Source organism: Oncorhynchus mykiss, chromosome 28 (assembly GCF_013265735.2).
Source record: "Oncorhynchus mykiss isolate Arlee chromosome 28, USDA_OmykA_1.1, whole genome shotgun sequence".
Taxonomy (NCBI): Eukaryota; Metazoa; Chordata; class Actinopteri; order Salmoniformes; family Salmonidae; genus Oncorhynchus; species Oncorhynchus mykiss.
Genome location: NC_048592.1, coordinates 34,417,905 through 34,439,776, shown reverse-complemented (window position 1 = coordinate 34,439,776; position 21,872 = coordinate 34,417,905). Strand labels below are relative to the sequence as shown.

The 21,872-nt window shown below is 44.0% G+C and overlaps 1 protein-coding gene across 2 annotated transcripts in view; it reads left to right on the top strand.

The window, feature by feature from the left end:
• The window catches only part of LOC110509050 (collagen alpha-1(I) chain), a 59,688-nt gene extending 42,083 nt beyond the window's left edge, over positions 1 to 17,605 (top strand). Inside the window, exons 36-53 of one of the 2 annotated variants that reach the window (XM_036966668.1) lie at positions 341 to 433; positions 1,345 to 1,484; positions 1,762 to 1,879; positions 2,444 to 2,524; positions 2,824 to 2,922; positions 3,188 to 3,235; positions 3,420 to 3,602; positions 4,798 to 4,928; positions 5,081 to 5,153; positions 10,059 to 10,133; positions 10,471 to 10,590; positions 11,394 to 11,489; positions 11,672 to 11,881; positions 14,138 to 14,315; positions 15,214 to 15,328; positions 16,264 to 16,436; positions 16,963 to 17,048; positions 17,179 to 17,605. In XM_036966668.1, coding sequence (XP_036822563.1) covers positions 341 to 433; positions 1,345 to 1,484; positions 1,762 to 1,879; positions 2,444 to 2,524; positions 2,824 to 2,922; positions 3,188 to 3,235; positions 3,420 to 3,602; positions 4,798 to 4,928; positions 5,081 to 5,153; positions 10,059 to 10,133; positions 10,471 to 10,590; positions 11,394 to 11,489; positions 11,672 to 11,881; positions 14,138 to 14,315; positions 15,214 to 15,328; positions 16,264 to 16,436; positions 16,963 to 17,048; positions 17,179 to 17,228 — 2,069 coding nt within the window. In that variant the 3' untranslated portion in view covers positions 17,229 to 17,605. Of the gene's footprint in view, positions 1 to 340; positions 434 to 1,344; positions 1,485 to 1,761; positions 1,880 to 2,443; positions 2,525 to 2,823; positions 2,923 to 3,187; positions 3,236 to 3,419; positions 3,603 to 4,797; positions 4,929 to 5,080; positions 5,154 to 10,058; positions 10,134 to 10,470; positions 10,591 to 11,393; positions 11,490 to 11,671; positions 11,882 to 14,033; positions 14,316 to 15,213; positions 15,329 to 16,263; positions 16,437 to 16,962; positions 17,049 to 17,178 lie in introns of those variants that run through there. The other variant, XM_036966669.1, reaches the window with a different exon arrangement.
• Positions 17,606 to 21,872: the final 4,267 nt, after the last annotated feature.

The following is a 21,872-nucleotide window of genomic DNA, read 5'->3' as shown; positions in this document are numbered from 1 at the left end:
TAGCAGCATCAGTAGTAGGAACAGCAGTAGTAGCAGTAGTAGCAGTAGTATCAGTAGCAGTAGTATCAGTAGCAGCAGCAGTAGTATCAGTAGTAGTAGCAGTAGTAGCAGTAATAGCAGCATCAGTAGTAGGAACAGCAGTAGTATCAGTAGTAGCAGTAGTATCAGTAGCAGCAGCAGTAGTAGTATCAGTAGTAATAGCAGCAGCAAGCAGCAGCAGAAACAGTAACAGTAGTAGTCGTAGTAGTAGTGACTGGTTTAGTTTGATCTATAACAAGAGTATTGTCGGAATTCTAGAGTTTTCTTTCAGCGAGCACACTAATGATTGTATGTATGTTAGGCTGTCCAGGTGATCCTGGGGCTGATGGACTGTGCTCAGGAGGACCAGGCCCATCTGGACTCAGAGGAAATATGGGGCTCATGGGTCTACCAGGTAACACACACAATGACACACTGACACAAACACACACACACACAATGACACACTGACACACACACACACACACACAATGACACACTGACACACACACACACACACACACACAATGACACACTGACACAAACACACACACACAATGACACACTGGCAAACACACACACACACACAATGACACACTGACACACACTAGGCCTGGGTGGTATATCAATACCGACGGAATGAAATGTATTTTATTTAGAATTATATATTTTTTGGTTTGGGGTACCCTGAAGCTCGGCGGGTGCGCGCTACGCCACTTCTTAAGTTAACTATCTAAGATTTGCGCCAAATAAATTCTCTCTAGAGCAAGGGCTCCAGCTATGCATTTGGTTTGCTAACTTGCTAGCTATGTGGCTATCATGCAATATCATTCTTCTTGGTTACGGCAGAGACAATTAATCCCCTCCTGGATCACGATCCCTGCTTTCTAAAAAAAATTTTGGGGGTGGGGGTATTATTGATAATTTTTTTACATTTGGAAAAAAAAAATAGCGGCCCTTGTATTTCTGCAATACTGTATATACCCCGGTATGGTACAGGAACGGTATGAAGGTATTCATATCTGGATAGCGCCCAACCCTAACACGCACACGCACACAAACACTGAAACACACACACACTCACAGATGCGCATACACTCACACACAAGCACAACAACATTTCACTATTCAATAGTCTTCTTGTATGCTTGTCATGCTGCATGGTATAACAACTTATGATATCATATTGAAAAGGGCTAAAATTAATTAAAAGCCGATTGATGATGTTCTTACTGTTCGTATTGAGTTGTGTGGATATGATTTTAAGTCTCCATGGATTATAGGTTTTTACTGTTATTGAGTTGGGGGTGGGATGTGATCTCGTAGGTCCCCATGGAACACAGGGAGAGCTGGGTTCCAATGGAGATGCAGGACTAGACGGTAGGCCCGGTCCACGCGGGCCAAAAGGAACTAAAGGAGAGTCCAGTTGTGCAAAACCAGGCCTCCCAGGATCACCTGGACAGAAGGTGCAATCAACAAACAGAACCACAATTACCAGCAATTGAAATCACTGCCACTGTGCAACACAATACTGTAAAGCTATCGTCACCATTTAAACACAAATGTGACAATTACCTGACTCTGATAACACTATCCTCTCTGTCTGTCTGTCTGTCTGTCTGTCTGTCTGTCTGTCTGTCTGTCTGTCTGTCTGTCTGTCTGTCTGTCTGTCTGTCTGTCTGTCTGTCTCCCACTCGCTCGTTCTCTCTGTCTCTTTCTCTCTTTCTTTCCCTCTCTCTCTAGGGCGAGCCAGCCTTGAATAACAAACATGACTCCAAAGGAATGAAAGGCTCTCCTGGTTACGCAGGTCCTCCAGGCTCCCAAGGACCCTCTGGAGCCAAAGGAGACCCAGGACACCATGGTTATTACCACTGAAACACTGATTAGTATGATGAGGACTGTGTTTTCGGCTATCATGTCACATGACCTCGATTTTAACCTTTTTAGAAATGAGTATTTGACCAAAAATGAAAGTAATTGCCTGAGGATGGTGCTGGAGCGTGGTGCTGGAAAATGGTGCTACAATGTGGTGCTGGAGGATGGTGCTGGAATGTGGTGCTGGAATGTGGTGCTGGAGAACGGTGCTCGGGATGGTGCTGGTTTGTGGTGTTGGAGAATGGTGCTGGAGGATGGTGCTGGATTGTGGTGCTGGATTGTGGTGTTGGAGAATAGTGCTGGATTGTGGTGCTGGAAAATGGTGCTGGAATTGTGGTGCTGGACCATCTGACATAAAAAGAAAAGGGGACAGTGATGAAACAACGTTTAATAAATGTTCAATTCAGGTCATGAATGTTCAAAACACAGGGCCCTTAATTATGATAGTTGCTTTGATAGATGACCATGACGATGGTGGTGATTGTGTACATTTCTCTTACTCTTGTCTTTTTCTGTCTCTCTCTATTTCTCTCTCTTCACTGTGATCCAGGAGCCCAAGGTCCTGCTGGCCAACCAGGTACTGATGGTCCCCCAGGCCCCCCAGGACTCCCTGCGTCACATGGAGCTCCAGGTCAGAACATCACTAAGGTTTATAGGAAATATATTAATGAAAAATACAGTATGTTCAAAAGTATGTGGACATACTCGTCGAACATCTCATTCCAAAAATCAGGGGCATTAATATGGGGTTGGTCCCCCCTTTGCTGCTATAGCCTCCACTCTTTCCACTAGATGTTGGAACATTGATGAGGGGACTTCAACCACAAGAGCATTAGTGAAATCGGGCACTGAAGTGGTGTCCACATACTTTTAGCCATGTAGTGTATGTTTCCATGTGTTTGGGGTGTCTAACCATGTCCCCTTTCACAGGACAGCCAGGGTTACCTGGCCTTCCTGGTCCCTATGGTCCTAAAGGTAACCAGGGTCACGATGGCATTCCTGGACCTGCTGGTCAGAAGGGAGAGACACGTAAGACATACAAGTTGACTTCTTCTTGAACTGTCAGAGCAGTTATTTTAGTTATAGTAATACAGTTGATTTCTGAAACAATAGATTGTTCTAAACCAGAGCATTGAGATATACAGAGATAGGAAGATAGTCTACTTGAATCGGCTCTGGTGAATTTGTTGCACTTAAACTGAGTTTGCACTTATCAGAGGTTGACTGAAGTGCTGAAACACAAAATGTAATAATCTAGCAATGTAAGACATGTCTTGTCTTTCTCACTCTTTAGTGATTGTGAGATCAACTCCTGGCCCACGTGGAAAGAATGGACTGCCAGGTCCATGATGGATGACATTATTCCTACACCTTCAGAAATACACCACTTACCATAACTTGCCACAAACATAGCAAGATATTTATTTAACATTTGTTTGGTTGTTAACAAAGATAGTTGAATTAGCTACCATTGATTCTGTTTATGGCTAGAACTGATTTGATTGGCTATAATGTATTTCCTGTAGGTCCAAAGGGAGATGTGGGTTTCCCTGGCCCCACTCCTCCGGGGCCCCCAGGATGTCCAGGAGATCAGGGCCACCGAGGCAACGAAGGACCCCAGGGTTCTCGCGGGAGGCCAGGGTTCGGTGGTGTTTGTGTCAACGGGCTGAAAGGAGATGCTGGTTCCCATGGCAACCCTGGAAGCCCTGGTGACTTTAACTGAAAATGTATCAGTTAGTGCTGACACAAACTCTACTCTTAACTCAGAATTCATTCTCTATCCTTGACTTTTACTGAAAGTCTATAGGCCTGTTTCCCAGACACAGATAAAGCCTACTTCTGGATAGTGAAGTAAATAATGAAAGTTATTTTTAGTCAAGGCTGAAGGTGTCCGCATGCTTCCCAGACTAAACAGTTTGGAATACTTTTTGTGACATTTTTGTTTGTTTTGGACTTCGGTGAGAGTTTTTCCGGGCACACAACATTTTTCTTGAGGCAAGCCGAAGTCGGTAGCCGAAGTCGGTAGCCCCTTCGTCCGTGATTGGTCAACAGTAGGGATTCTTCAATAAATTCTTTGTTGTCATTCAATGAGACACGACGAGCTTTCATGCACATTTTTTCATTGAGAAATACTGCACCAAAAATCTTAGTTAGAAGTAAAATTGAGTGACTAAGATCTCATTGGCAAAAATGCCAAAATTAATGACAGACTTGTCGAGATATCTTAGATTAATAAAAAATAAAAGTGTGTACTGGCTACGTCGTCTCAAAATGTACAAACAATACTATTGCCACTGTTACATTTTTTTTTAAGTGAAAGTCTTTTACGAGCACACTCGTTCGGTTTCGCCTAGCTGAGTTGGATCTGAAGCATGCTGACGCCTTTAAACTCAATATCCCAAGATCTAAATCAACAATTGTCCCTAAGGTTGCAAAATTCCAGGAACTTTCACTAAATTCCCTGGTTTTCCCGAAATCCCAGAACCAGGGAATTTATTGAACATTCCCAGAAGTTTGCAACCCTAACTATCCCTGATTCATTTAAACTCTTATTCCTGACTAACTGAAACACAATAGTTATTTTACTAGGCAAGTCAGTTAAAGAACAAATTCTTATTTTCAATGACGGCCTAGGAACAGTAGGTTAACTGCCTTGTTCAGGGGCAGAACGACAGATTTTTTTTTACCTTGTCAGATCGGAGATTTGATCTGCAACCTTTCGGTTACTAGTCCAACGCTCTAACCCCTAGGCTACCTGCCTGCCAGTTATGCCACCCCGTTATGACTCAATGACTTAGTTGACTCAGTAAGTCAAATTCTGACCCTAACTCAACCTCCCCCTGATTGCTATTCTACATCAAAACATTGAAATGATGACTTGTACTGGGGTCTTTCTGTCCTCAGGACAGCGGGGTCCACAGGGACAGCCAGGGTCTGGAGGCTATGAATGTAAAGGGGACAGGGGAGACCTGGGCGCTCCAGGGGGCAGAGGCTTGGACGGGCCTACGGGGGACCTCGGACCTCCAGGGCTACCGGTGAGTCACTCCACCGAAGAATACAACACTAACTAAATGTCGCTTGTGTTACAAAAGTGCCTTGAATGCTGGAAAAGATAGCTCTTATAAGGAACACTGTGTATAATTTGAAGTCTATGGAGTCATTGCTTGACTTTCTTTTTACCCCCTAGGGGCCAGGATCCATCCCTGGACCTCCAGGACCAATCGGTTCCCCAGGTCACTCTGGAACCCCAGGAGTCCCCGGTAATCTTATTTTATCCACAATCTTCTGCATTTTTTTCTATAGAAAACCAACCCTGTCATTACAGTATAGTGATGTGTTCACCAAACCTGTCATTACACTATAGTGATGTGTAAGCCAAACCTGTCATTACACTAGTGATGTGTTCACCAAACCTGTCATTACACTATAGTGATGTGTTCACCAAACCTGTCTTTACACTAGTGATGTGTACACCAAACCTGTCATTACACTAGTGATGTGTTCACCAAACCTGTCATTACACTATAGTGATGTGTTCACCAAACCTGTCATTACACTATAGTGATGTGTAAGCCAAACCTGTCATTACACTAGTGATGTGTTCACCAAACCTGTCATTACACTATAGTGATGTGTTCACCAAACCTGTCATTACACTAGTGATGTGTACACCAAACCTGTCATTACACTAGTGATGTGTACACCAAACCTGTCATTACACTAGTGATGGGTTCACCAGACCTGTCATTACACTAGTGATGAGTTCACCAAACCTGTCATTACAGTATAGTGATGAGTTCACCAAACCTGTCATTACAGTATAGTGATGTGTTCACCAAACCTGTCATTACACTATAGTGATGTGTAAGCCAAACCTGTCATTACACTAGTGATGTGTTCACCAAACCTGTCATTACACTATAGTGATGTGTTCACCAAACCTGTCATTACACTAGTGATGTGTACACCAAACCTGTCATTACACTAGTGATGTGTACACCAAACCTGTCATTACACTAGTGATGTGTACACCAAACCTGTCATTACACTATAGTGATGTGTTCACCAAACCTGTCAATAAAGTATAGTGATGTGTTCACCAAACCTGTCATTACACTAGTGATGGGTTCACCAGACCTGTCATTACACTAGTGATGAGTTCACCAAACCTGTCATTACAGTATAGTGATGAGTTCACCAAACCTGTCATTACAGTATAGTGATGTGTTCACCAAACCTGTCATTACACTATAGTGATGTGTAAGCCAAACCTGTCATTACACTAGTGATGTGTTCACCAAACCTGTCATTACACTATAGTGATGTGTTCACCAAACCTGTCATTACACTAGTGATGTGTACACCAAACCTGTCATTACACTAGTGATGTGTACACCAAACCTGTCATTACACTAGTGATGTGTACATCAAACCTGTCATTACACTATAGTGATGTGTTCACCAAACCTGTCATTACACTAGTGATGTGTACATCAAACCTGTCATTACACTATAGTGATGTGTTCACCAAACCTGTCATTACACTAGTGATGTGTAAGCCAAACCTGTCATTACAGTGTAGTGATGTGTACACCAAACCTGTCATTACACTAGTGATGTGTACACCAAACCTGTCATTACACTAGTGATGTGTACACCAAACCTGTCATTACACTATAGTGATGCGTACACCAAACCTGTCATTACACTATAGTGATGTGTACACCAAACCTGTCATTACACTATAGTGATGTGTACACCAAACCTGTCATTACACTATAGTGATGTGTACACCAAACCTGTCATTACACAAGTGATGTGTTCACTAAACCTGTCATTACACTAGTGATGTGTTCACCAAACCTGTCATTACACTAGTGATGTGTACACCAAACCTGTCATTACACTAGTGATGTGTTCACCAAACCTGTCATTACTCTAGTGATGTGTTCACCAAACCTGTCATTACACTAGTGATGTGTACACCAAACCTGTCATTACACTATAGTGATGTGTACACCAAACCTGTCATTACACTATAGTGATGTGTTCACCAAACCTGTCATTACACTATAGTGATGTGTTCACCAAACCTGTCATTACACTATAGTGATGTGTACACCAAACCTGTCATTACACTATAGTGATGTGTTCACCAAACCTGTCATTACACTAGTGATGTGTACACCAAACCTGTCATTACACTAGTGATGTGTACACCAAACCTGTCATTACACTAGTGATGTGTTCACCAAACCTGTCATTACACTAGTGATGTGTACACCAAACCTGTCATTACACTATAGTGATGTGTACACCAAACCTGTCATTACACTATAGTGATGTGTTCACCAAACCTGTCATTACACTATAGTGATGTGTTCACCAAACCTGTCATTACACTATAGTGATGTGTACACCAAACCTGTCATTACACTATAGTGATGTGTACACCAAACCTGTCATTACACTAGTGATGTGTTCACCAAACCTGTCATTACACTAGTGATGTGTACACCAAACCTGTCATTACACTATAGTGATGTGTACACCAAACCTGTCATTACAGTATAGTGATGTGTACACCAAACCTGTCATTACACTAGTGATGTGTTCACCAAACCTGTCATTACACTAGTGATGTGTACACCAAACCTGTCATTACACTCGTGATGTGTTCACCAAACCTGTCATTACACTAGTGATGTGTACACCAAACCTGTCATTACACTATAGTGATGTGTTCACCAAACCTGTCATTACACTAGTGATGTGCACACCAAACCTGTCATTACACTATAGTGATGTGTTCACCAAACCTGTCATTACACTAGTGATGTGTACACCAAACCTGTCATTACACTAGTGATGTGTACACCAAACCTGTCATTACACTATAGTGATGTGTTCACCAAACCTGTCATTACAACTAGTGATGTGTACACCAAACCTGTCATTACACTATAGTGATGTGTTCACCAAACCTGTCATTACACTAGTGATGTGTACACCAAACCTGTCATTACACTAGTGATGTGTACACCAAACCTGTCATTACACTAGTGATGTGTAAGCCAAACCTGTCATTACACTAGTGATGTGTACACCAAACCTGTCATTACACTAGTGATGTGTTCACCAAACCTGTCATTACACTATAGTGATGTGTACACCAAACCTGTCATTACACTATAGTGATGTGTAAGCCAAACCTGTCATTACACTATAGTGATGTGTTCACCAAACCTGTCATTACACTAGTGATGTGTACACCAAACCTGTCATTACACTATAGTGATGTGTTCACCAAACCTGTCATTACACTAGTGATGTGTACACCAAACCTGTCATTACACTAGTGATGTGTACACCAAACCTGTCATTACACTAGTGATGTGTAAGCCAAACCTGTCATTACACTAGTGATGTGTACACCAAACCTGTCATTACACTAGTGATGTGTTCACCAAACCTGTCATTACACTATAGTGATGTGTAAGCCAAACCTGTCATTACACTATAGTGATGTGTACACCAAACCTGTCATTACACTAGTGATGTGTTCACCAAACCTGTCATTACACTATAGTGATGTGTTCACCAAACCTGTCATTACACTATAGTGATGTGTTCACCAAACCTGTCATTACACTAGTGATGTGTACACCAAACCTGTCATTACACTATAGTGATGTGTTCACCAAACCTGTCATTACACTAGTGATGTGTACACCAAACCTGTCATTACACTATAGTGATGTGTACACCAAACCTGTCATTACACTAGTGATGTGTTCACCAAACCTGTCATTACACTATAGTGATGTGTTCACCAAACCTGTCATTACACTATAGTGATGTGTTCACCAAACCTGTCATTACACTAGTGATGTGTACACCAAACCTGTCATTACACTATAGTGATGTGTTCACCAAACATGTCATTACACTAGTGATGTGTACACCAAACCTGTCATTACACTAGTGATGTGTTCACCAAACCTGTCATTACACTATAGTGATGTGTTCACCAAACCTGTCATTACACTAGTGATGTGTACACCAAACCTGTCATTACACTATAGTGATGTGTTCACCAAACCTGTCATTACACTAGTGATGTGTACACCAAACCTGTCATTACACTAGTGATGTGTACACCAAACCTGTCATTACACTAGTGATGTGTTCACCAAACCTGTCATTACACTATAGTGATGTGTAAGCCAAACCTGTCATTACACTATAGTGATGTGTACACCAAACCTGTCATTACACTAGTGATGTGTAAGCCAAACCTGTCATTACACTATAGTGATGTGTTCACCAAACCTGTCATTACACTAGTGATGTGTACACCAAACCTGTCATTATACTAGTGATGTGTACACCAAACCTGTCATTACACTATAGTGATGTGTTCACCAAACCTGTCATTACACTAGTGATGTGTACACCAAACCTGTCATTACACTAGTGATGTGTACACCAAACCTGTCATTACACTAGTGATGTGTTCACCAAACCTGTCATTACACTAGTGATGTGTACACTAAACCTGTCATTACACTAGTGATGTGTACACTAAACCTGTCATTACACTAGTGATGTGTACACTAAACCTGTCATTACACTATAGTGATGTGTACACCAAACCTGTCATTACACTATAGTGATGTGTACACCAAACCTGTCATTACACTAGTGATGTGTACACTAAACCTGTCATTACACTATAGTGATGTGTTCACCAAACCTGTCATTACACTAGTGATGTGTACACTAAACCTGTCATTACACTAGTGATGTGTACACTAAACCTGTCATTACACTATAGTGACGTGTTCACCAAACCTGTCATTACACTAGTGATGTGTACACTAAACCTGTCATTACACTAGTGATGTGTACACCAAACCTGTCATTACACTAGTGATGTGTACATCCAGGAGTTTCTTCTAAACCCTTGTCCTGTCCATGAAGAACTCTGGGCACTGGTTCTAGTTCAAGAGTATGTGTGTGTGTGTGTGTGTGTGTGTGTGTGTGTGTGTGTGTGTGTGTGTGTGTGTGTGTGTGTGTGTGTGTGTGTGTGTGTGTGTGTGTGTGTGTGTGTGTGTGTGTTCAGTTGAGGATTCAGTGTCTCTTGATGAACTGTGTTGTTTCAGGTGAGATGGGTGATCCTAGTTTTAACCCCGGCCCGAAAGGACCAAATGGATCCAGAGGCCCGCCAGGACCACCAGGTCAACATTTAACATTGAAAAGGCAACATTTAACTGTCAACATCTAACCCTGAAAACTCAACATTTAACACAGTCGACATAAACACTGACAGCTGAACATTTAACACTCAACATTTAAAAAAAACTTGACAACTCAACATTTAACACAATCAACATTTAACACGGAAATCTGTACATTTAACACTGGAAATTCAACAATAAACACTCAACATTCAACACTGAAAACCATTGAGTCTATATTTAATTAATCAATGCAACGCTAAACAGTATCTTTAACACAATTTGTTCTCAGCAGTTAGTCAAACCTACTCAAAGATTTGTTTATGCACATATACAGGTTGTCCGGGGCTTGATGTGCCAGTGAGACCCGAAAAGGGGGATCCGGGCCCACCCGGTTACACCGGTAACCAGGGACCTCCAGGTCACAGTGGGCTGCCAGGAGAACCAGGATTAACAGGTTCTGTATTCTTTCTTCATGTGGAACTACAAGCCACATGGCCACTGTGATTCATTTCACCCAAACGGCATATTCTTTCTTACTAATGAACTTTTCTATGGAGGTAAAAGTGAAGGCTATGCCATGTCTTCGCTACGGGCACCACATGCTAATGTTAGCACAATGAGTCTTAGCTACGGGCGCCACAGGCTAACGTTAGCACAATGAGTCTTAGCTACGGGCACTACAGGCTAATGTTAGCACAATGAGTCTTAGCTACGGGCTCCACAGGCTAACGTTAGCACAATGAGTCAGCTACGGGCACCGCAGGCTAACGTTAGCACAATGAGACTTAGCTACGGGCACCACAGGCTAACGTTAGAACAATGAGTCTTAGCTACGGGCACCACAGGCTAATGTTAGCACAATGAGTCTTCGCTACGGGCACCACAGGCTAACATTAGCACAATGAGTCTTAGATACGGGCACCACAGGCTAACGTTAGCACAATGAGTCTTCGCTACGGGCACCACAGGCTAACGTTGGCACAATGAGTCAGCTACGGGCACCACAGTCTAACGTTAGCACAATGAGACTTAGCTACGGGCACCACAGGCTAACGTTGGCACAATGAGTCAGCTACGGGCACCACAGTCTAACGTTAGCACAATGAGACTTAGCTACGGGCACCACAGGCTAACGTTAGCACAATGAGTCTTCGCTACGGGCACCACAGGCTAACGTTAGCACAATGGGTCTCAGTAGCTCCTACTTTAGTTTTGTCTTAATCCATTGCTAAATTCAAGTTGCCTTCTCCCTGCCAGGCCCCCCAGGCCCTGAGGGTCAACAGGGACACAGCCCTCCAGGCCTGCCTGGCTTCCCCGGATGCAAGGGAGACAAAGGATCGCCAGGACTGACAGGTAGTTATGCAAATGAATGTGAATGTGTGTACCTGTCTGTGATTCTAGTGGTAACATTTGTCTTTGTAGATGTTTTTTCTATCCTTTGTCTAGAACGAGTAATTTTACAACGTTGACCTTGTTGAACAAGATACAAACAGTTGGAAAACATGTATTTTATGGAAGTGTTTTTACTCGGGCAGGGCCGTTGGGCTACCGGGGGTTTCCGGGTCAGAAGGGTCCTCTTGGCCCACGGGGCAGCAGCACGGCAGGCCTGGCTGACAGTTTCCTGCTGGCCCGACACAGCCAGACCATCAGAGTGCCTGACTGCCCCCAAGGCACCGCCCTCATCTACTCTGGATACTCTCTGCTCTTCATCAATGGCAACAAAAGGGCTCACGGACAAGACCTGGGTAATGGAGTATGGAGACGCATAATCAATTCATCTGAGACACAAACACACACTTGAGTTGGTAGACTTTACATTCACACACACACACACACACACACACACACACACACACACTGTCACAACACCAAAATAAACTATGCACAGATGTTATTTAGACCAACATTTCAAATGTTGGAGATGGAGAGTGTATAGGTGTCTGAGGGTGTATAGGTGTCTGAGAGTGTACAGGTGTCAGAGGGTGTAAAGGTGTCAGAGGGTGTAAAGGTGTCAGAGGGTGTATAGGTGTCAGAGAGTGTATGGGTGTCAGAGGGTGTATGGGTGTCTGAGGGTGTACAAGTGTCTGAGGGTGTACAGGTCTCAAAGGGTGTATAGGTGTCAGAGGGTGTAAAGTTGTCAGAGGGTGTAAAGTTGTCAGAGGGTGCATAGGTGTCGAGGGTGTATAGGTGTCAGAGAGTGTAGAGGTGTCAGAGGGTGTAGAGGTGTCAGAGGGTGTAGAGGTGTCAGATGGTGTAAAGTTGTCGAGAGGGTGTAAAGTTGTCGAGGGTGTATAGGTGTCAGAGGGTGTAGAGGTGTCAGAGGGTGTAGAGGTGTCAGAGGGTGTAGAGGTGTCAGAGGGTGTAAAGGTGTCAGAGGGTGTAAAGGTGTCAGAGGGTGTAAAGGTGTCAGAGGGGGGAAAAGGTGTCAGAGGGTGTATAGGTGTCAGAGGGTGTATAGGTGTCAGAGGGTGTATGGGTGTCTGAGGGTGTATTGGTGTCAGAGGGTCTATTGGTGTTAGAGGGTGTAAAGGTGTCAGAGAGTGTAAAGGTGTCCGAGGGTGTACAGGTGTAAAGGTGTCTGAGGGTGTATGGGTGTCAGAGGGTGATCGGTGTCTGAGGGTGTATGGGTGTCTGAGGGGTGTATGGGTGTCTGAGGGGTGTATGGGTGTCTGAGGGTGTATGGGTGTCTGAGGGTGTATGGGTGTCCGAGGGTGTATAGGTGTCAGAGGGTGTAAAGGTGTCAGAGGGTGTATTGGTGTCAGAGGGTGTATTGGTGTCAGAGGGTGTAAAGGTGTCAGAGAGTGTAAAGGTGTCCGAGGGTGTACAGGTGTAAAGGTGTCTGAGGGTGTATGGGTGTCAGAGGGTGATTGGTGTCTGAGGGTGTATGGGTGTCTGAGGGGTGTATGGGTGTCTGAGGGGTGTATGTGTGTCTGAGGGTGTATGGGTGTCTGAGGGTGTATGGGTGTCTGAGGGTGTATGGGTGTCCGAGGGTGTATGGGTGTCCGAGGGTGTATGGGTGTCCGAGGGTGTATAGGTATCAGAGGGTGTAAAGGTGTCAGAGGGTGTATAGGTGTCAGAGGGTGTAAAGGTGTCAGAGGGTGTAAAGGTGTCAGATAGTGTACAGGTGTAAAGGTGTCCGAGGGTGTATAGGTGTCCGAGGGTGTATGGGTGTCCGAGGGTGTATGGGTGTCCGAGGGTGTATAGGTGTCAGAGGGTGTATGGGTGTCAAAGGGTGTATAGGTGTCAGATGGTGTATAGGTGACAAAGGGTGTATGGGCGTCAGAGGGTGTATAGGTGTAAAGGTGTCAGAGGGTGTAAAGGTGTCAGAGGGTGTAAAGGTGTCAGAATGTATAAAGGTGTCTGAGGGTGTGAAGATGTCCGAGGGTGTATGGGTGTCCGAGGGTGTATGGGTGTCCGAGGGTGTATAGGTGTCAGAGGGTGTATGGGTGTCAAAGGGTGTATAGGTGTCAGATGGTGTATAGGTGACAAAGGGTGTATGGGCGTCAGAGGGTGTATAGGTGTAAAGGTGTCAGAGGGTGTAAAGGTGTCAGAGGGTGTAAAGGTGTCAGAATGTATAAAGGTGTCTGAGGGTGTGAAGATGTCCGAGGGTGTATGGGTGTCAGAGGGTGTAAAGGTGTCAGATGGTGTATGGGTGTCAGAGGGTGCATGGGTGTCAGAGGATGTATGGGTGTCAGAGGGTGTATAGGTGTAAAGGTGTCAGAGGGTGTAAAGGTGTCAGAGGGTGTAAAGGTGTCAGAGGGTGTAAAGATGTCAGAGGGTGTAAAGGTGTAAAGGAGTCAGAGGGTGTAAAGATGTCAGGGGGTGTAAATGTGTAAGTAATATGGCGGAAGCCTCTCAGAAGGCAAGGTGGAGCTAATACCTGTCTAATCCCTTCAGATCTACGGTGTCTCAGGGCTAAGGGATAAGGGTTCATTCGGGGTGAAAGAGGTGCTAAAATTGTGACTTTAGCATTCTTCGATGACCTCACCACTGTCCCCCAGGCTCCATTGGCAGCTGCCTGCCTCGTTTCTCCACCATGCCCTTCCTGTTCTGTGACACGGACAACACCTGTCGCTACGCCGCCCGCAATGACTACTCCTATTGGCTGTCCACGGAGAAGCCCATGCCACGCAGCATGGACCTGATCAGAGTAGACGAGATAAGCAGCTACATCAGCAGGTACACAGCCCAGAGAGACAGGACTCACACACTGACTCACACACTAACTCACACACTGACTCACACACTAACTCACACACACACACACACACACACACACACACACACACACACACACTAACTCACACACACACACACACACGCACACACACGCACACACACTAACTCAAACACACACACTAACTCACACACACACACTAACTCACACACACACTAACTCACACACACACTAACTCACACACACACACTAACTCACACACACACAGACACTAACTCAAACACACACACACACTAACTCACACACACACACACACACACACACACACACTAACTCAAACACACACTAACTCAAGCACACACACTAACTCAAACACACACACTAACTCAAACACACACACTAACTCACACACACAGTAACTCACACACACACAGTAACTCACACACACCCACTAACTCACTCACACACACACACACACACACACACACACACACACACACACACACACACACACACACACACACACACACACTAACTCACACACACACAGTAACTAACTCACACGCAGTAACTAACTCACACACACACACTAACTCACACGCACACACACACTAACTCACACACACACACACACTAACTCAAACACACACTAACTCACACACACACACACTAACTCACACACACAAACATACTTGCAGACCAAAAAATACAAGGTCTCTGCAGTCTGCAATCTTGTTTATTTTGGAGCACGTTTCGACAAGTGTGTGTGTGTGTGTGTTTGTGTGTGTGTGTGTGTGTGTGTGTGTGTGTGTGTGTGTGTGTGTGTGTGTGTGTGTGTGTGTGTGTGTGTGTGTGTGTGTGTGTGTGTGTGTGTGTGTGTGTGTGTGTGTGTGTAATTAGGTGTTCAGTGTGTGAGGGCAGCTCCAATGCCATGGCCATCCACAGCCAGACCGCCCAGGTCCCAGACTGTCCTGGTGACTGGGAATCCCTGTGGGCTGGATACTCCTTTGTCATGGTAACAACCTAGCCTGGTGGAACCATCCTGACCTTTGTCATGGTAACAACCTAGCCTGGTGGAACCATCCTGACCTTTGTCATGGTAACAACCTAGCCTGGTGGAACCATCCTGACCTTTGTCATGGTAACAACCTAGCCTGGTGGAACCATCCTGACCTTTGTCATGGTAACAACCTAGCGTGGTGGAACCATCCTGACCTATTTCACTTCACATATCAGTCTGGCATTGCTTTTCATTGATACATGTTGTGCATATGTCTGTAATGAAGGGCATTATTCAAAATGTACTTGTCTGCGATTGGATCACCTTCAACCAATCAGAGGACGGCCTAATTGTGGTATTTTGTCCTAGATCCACCTAATGTTTCTGAGAGGATGCTGATTGGTTCTAACTTATAGGAAATGGCCATCAATTGGAGAAAGGCCAAGCTGATTCATGAAGTGAAACAGAATGGTGAACGATGCGATCAGGCCACTAACAATCTGCTCCCTGTATTACATATACTGTTTAATATCTGTACAATATATGTGTAAATTGATAAATGCGATTGATATGAATGATAATGATGTGAATGAAATATCATAGTAGCAGCGTATGGAGCGGAGTCCATTGTGCCATCATTCAAAACTCAGTCTAACTAACTCTCCTTCTCTATACTTCTCTACCCTCCACCACTTCAAACCCCCATTTTTCATCCCCTGCTTTCCATCCGTCGCTTTCCATCCGTCGCTTTCCATCCGTCGCTTTCCATCCCCCGGTTTCCATCCCTGTTTTCCATCTGTCATTTTCCATCTTGTCATCTCCTATCTTTTTCCCTTTCTCCTCATTTTCTATACTCCTCCTCCTCCTTTTCATTCCCCATTGCTTCCCATCTCTTTTCTCTTCTCCTTTCTCCTCCACCTCTCTCCTCCACCTCTTTCCTTTTCTCCCAGCAAACGGGTGCGGGTGCTGAGGGGTCGGGCCAGCCTCTGGGCTCCCCAGGGTCGTGTCTAGAACACTTCCGCCAGGTCCCCTTCATCGAGTGTCACGGCCGGGGAACCTGTAACTACTTCCCTGACTCCTACAGCTTCTGGCTGGCCTTGCTCGACCCCAACCACATGTTCAGGTTAGAATAATCTCAGCAGAGACTGATTCAGTGTGTGTGTGCGCGCGCGCGTGCGTGTGTGTGTGGTGAGCATGGAGGCCTGCAAAGTGCGTGCAGACTTTTGTTCTAGCCCAGCTCTAACATACATGAAATGTCCACCTATCTATGCCTAACCTAATCTATCAATACTGTATCATATTCTGTTTTGTTCTATGCTATACTCAACTATACTATGTTGGATTTCATTTGAAGATGTAGACTTCTTGTGTTTTTACGATGTATCTGTCAACTCTAATGGTATAATACCCTGTATTTTACAGCACAGTATACATTAATACTGTGTCAGCTTGAACTAAACCATATGTCATGGCACTACTCTAAAAAGAGACTACTTTCCTCACAGTGCATACTTTACTGATCTAGGATCAGTTTTGCCTTTTTAAGATCATAATGAATCAAATTATATGGACTGAGTGGACATGATCCTAGACCAGCACTCCTACTCGTTGATGCTTTGTGAATATGGGCCCTGTTCTGTGTGCTGCAGTAAGCCTGTGCCCCAGACGGTGAAAGGACCTCTTCTAGAGAACGTCATCAGTCGCTGCCGCGTATGCAGGAAACCACAAAGCAATGGTAGTGCATTATAATCCACATTCAGCCTCAAGCAGTGCAAAATGAACCATTACTTTTGACGGATGACTTTAAACAAATGATAATAATCATATTCTTAATGTATTTATAATTGGGTGTTTTTTTCCCCCAGACAAATCCAGCCAGGCTCAAGCGCTCACTCAAAATATTTGGAAGATGTAAGATACTATTTGCAAACTGGTATGGTTCCCAGTCCAAAAGACACGGTTGAATTATTCTGAATCAAGACAGACATCTTTATTTAAGATACCTTGGAATATCACCTTCTGGGTTGTAATTATATTGAGCTCTTCATGACTTGCACTGAGGACCACGCATGTGATTTTAATGTATCTAAGTGGTTTTATAAAGTCTCAAGCACTGTACTGTATTTCGCTATTGTGTTTGGCTCTATTAACATGTATATTTGATAATGTGTCTTGGTTATTCCCTTCAACATAGGGTGCTCTCTAACAAACAAAAAAAAAACGTGTTTTTTGTTTTGTTTTGTATTTGCAAAAAAAAATGGTTGGATATTTCCAAATAAACATTCACTCAGAGTTGCGTCTGTGTAATTACTCGAGTTTAGGTCTAAATGCCATAACATTTTCTGCGCGGACAATCTACACTTTTAAATGGCCCTTTTAGTCATTTAGCAGATGTTCTTATCCAGAACGTCTTAGTCAGTGCATTCATCTGAAGATAGCTAGGTGAGACAATAACCACATATCTCAGTCATATAGTAAGCACATTTTTCCTCAATAAAGTCTAACTATACTCGTTGCCATAAATAATGGAACGTCTCTTCTCTCCTTGTCAGGGTACTGTACTGTTAATGAGTGGGTTAATCCACCCCCCAGGCCCACTGAAGCCCATTCACCCCAGTGGAATAACTTTGATCTGGGGCTGCCGGATCATCTTCATTCATCTTTATGGCCAGTCACAGTAGTTGGCGTTAGCCTGCATTATGCTGTTATGAGAGGTCAGACCCAATTACTTGAGCATGAACAACACAACTGAAAGCTTGCTTTGATGTTTTCCGTTGTTGGAGAAATAAAATGGTGCGATGTGGCAAACCTCATTGACCGGCACTAGACTGAAACATTATTGACTAATTCCAAACTGACCTTGGAACTCGCTTAACCAGATGGATATTTATAAGGAACTTGTGTAAACCTGAAATGACCATCTGGATGACACGGACTATTCAGTGGGAAAGAGCTCTATCATACAGCCCTGACATCATTAAGATTCTATCACACATGAGTAGGTGACACATCACTTTGGTTGTCAGGGAAACCACCTTTATAGCGAACTGAGAACAGGTCTGGGTAGGACATCCTATGTTTGAACAGGTCTGGATAGGACATCCTATGGAAATAACAAATGATGTGAATGTGTGCAGTCAGTGTACTAGTGAAAGCTGGATATAGTCGGTAGCTAATGGGAAAACACATGTCTGAGTCTACATTCACTTTCCACAGTATACTGTTTTGTTTCCAAAATGTAATTCTACATCACAATGTACTGTTCAGTAAGAGAGTAAAATACCAACATCCTGTTCCTGAAATATGACATTCTCTCTTTGTTAACTTCCACAGCCACAATCCCTATAACAAGAATCCTCTCATCTCCTAAATAAAAAGGGCTACACACTGGAGCTGTCCATGGTTCTGAAGGTAAACACTGGAGCTGTCCATGGTGCTGAAGGTCTACACACTGGAGCTGTCCATGGAGCTGAAGGTAAACACGGGAGCTGTCCATGGTGCTGAAGGTCTACACACTGGAGCTGTCCATGGTGCTGAAGGTAAACACTGGAGCTGTCCATGGGGCTGAAGATCAACACACTGGAGCTGTCCATGGTGCTGAAGGTCTACACACTGGAGCTGTCCATGGTGCTGAAGGTCAACGCACTGGAGCTGTCCATGGTGCTGAAAATCAACGCAATGGTGCTGTCCATGGTGCTGAAGGTCAACGCGCTGGAGCTGTCCATGGTGCTGAAGGTCAACACACTTCAAAAACCTCTTACTCTAAAAGGGCATTATCATAATTTTCACAATTTCTGTGTTATTTCGCCCTCATAGTGTGGAACTATTATAGAAATATACAGAAATCACATTTTTGACTGCACTGCCTCTTTAAATCGCACTACCATCAGAAAAACAGTATTGGACCCTAAGGTAGAATAACTAAAACTCACTAACCCATTTAATGGCTGTGGTCAATAGCTTGAACATCCCTATGTCATAGTGGATAACAAAGCCACAGCATTTTTTTAAAACACACTACTTTGACGTAAGGCAATAACAGACATAAGCGACATGCAACTACTATGTTTAAATGTCACTTTTTTACGTATTCTAATGAGACCATGTTACAGAGCATAGTAAGCCATAGGAAGGCAGTACTACCACAGTTAATAGCCTAGTGGTTACAACGTTGGGTCAGTAACCTGAAAGTGTTGCTGGATTGAATCCCCGAGCTGACATGGTGAAAATCTGTCATTCTGCCCCCGAGCAAGACAGCTAACCCACTGTTCCCTGGGTGCTGAAGACGTGGATGTCGATTAAGGCAGCACCCCGCAGCTACCTGATTCAGAGGGGTTGGGTTAAATGCAGAAGACACATTTCAGTTGTACAACTGACTAGGTTTCCCCGTTTCCCCTTAATATTAGAAAGACATTTTCTAATTTGCGTCCCAACACTGCTTTTACTGGAAGCAATATCAGAAACCATACCGCCACGCTATCTGTTCTCATCTTAAAATACCTCCACCTAATGCCCTATAGGCTTCTTTACACGTTGTGGACATGTTGTGGACACGTTGTGCCGTTGTGGGCACGTTGTGGACACGTTGTGGGCACGTTGTGGGCACGTTGTGGGACACGTTGTGGGCACGTTGTGCCGTTGTGGACATGTTGTGGGCACGTTGTGGGCACGTTGTGGGACACGTTGTGGGCACGTTGTGGAAACGTTGCGGACACGTTGTGGACACGTTGTGGGACACGTTGTGGGACATGTTGTGGACACGTTGTGGGACTCGTTGTGGACACGTTGTGGACACGTTGTGGGACACGTTGTGGACACGTTGTGGCAAGGTGCAATGAACCTGTGAGGGACGGGCACTACTACCCCCTGTACTAATAGGATTAATCCACTCAGTGGAAGACCAATGGTAGCGGCGCTACATAATCCTCCTATAGAATATAATTCAATAAATTGAGCGCTATCCCCTTAAATGGGTAATCTGCAGTTGAAACAAAAACAAAGTACACCCCGCCACTGTTTCTGTAAAAAGATGAGGGATGGGGCTACTGATGCAAGGACTGACCGTCCATGCTATAAAAAGTATCATTTTCACCATGTTTTGAGGCTATACAGTGTTTGATTAAATTTACTTTGTTAACAAACATTGGAGTAAAACAAGCTTATATTTTAGATTCTGATGGAGATGAACTAATCTCATGACGCATTTATAAATTATAAACTTCCAAGAATCAATGTGTAGGTTACATATCATTCATTTATAAATAAATAAAAATGATGTATCAACTACAGATTGCGCTTTTAGGGTCTACCTTCTTCCCTTTCAAGGTGAACTTCAATAAGAGGAGCCATATTATTGTGTCTTGGGCTTGCCAAGCATGAATGTGTGATAACAACATAAAACATGCATTTTAATTCAACATAATCTAAGTGACTGGTCAGCTAAGGCTACTGTGTGAATACATGTATGCTACAACCATGGCCAGGTCCGTTTTTAACACAGTGGGTCTGTATAACATGTTGTTGTTTTTTTGCGCAAAATGATCATTATTTGGCTAATAATGTGGGCCTCGGGGAAAAATGGGCCGGTGTGGAGACCTCAAGGAAAAAAATGGGCAGTTGTGTTAGAAATGCCGGGACGATTTTTGGTCAAAGTCTGCCCCTGGCTACAACTGTAATAAGAGGGGTGGGAGAGGGGATACTACGGACTAACAGATATATGTCAAACAGAGTATACATCTCATTAATAGACAAGGCAGACGGAACCAGTGTGAGCCTGCCGCGATGTTGAGCGACTTCCGCCACCTCTGGATTCCCCAATATCTTCCTGTTTTATGGCGCAGAAAAGGGGTTAATGAGATCACTTTTTGCGCCATGTCGGTGTCATTAACGTTTAATTTCACGAGTGCACATTGCGCGGCCAGTCGCACGGAAACCAGCTTGTAATAGCACAGTGTGTGGATCTGTGTGCGTGCAAATATGTGAAAACAACCGATGATGACATTATATTCAGTTAGGCCTCTATATCCGCAATGACGTGAGTGTGGATACCAGCTATAGCTGAGGCAGTAATAGGAGAAAAAAAAACATGTCGGCCCCACGCCCACACACAGCACGAGTGGAATTTATGGCCTGAATAAATGGTGCGTTAAAGACTACAGGCTACAAATTAAAATTACCTGTAACATGTTTTATTATGCTCCAACATCTCGTTGTAAAATATACAGTCTTGCAACTATGAGAAGAACAAGAGTTGCCTTTAGTTCCAGACCCCTAATGACTGTTGTAAATTATCTGTCACATCACATGCTTTACTGCATCACTGAGGACAAATACAATTTCATTACCTCACCCTCATCTTACGTAATACATTGGTTTAAAAAGACCAGCTACCGGGGTAGCTGCAAGTTATTCAGAGTTTCGTTCCATCATTCCATCTTGGGACATCTCATCTATACCAGCTCAAGAGACCTACCAGAGTCCAGATGGCCCTCACCGGAATCTGGTGCGCATTTGTGCTTGTGTGTGTCAGTCTGTGTCAGACGGGGAAGGTCGACTCTTT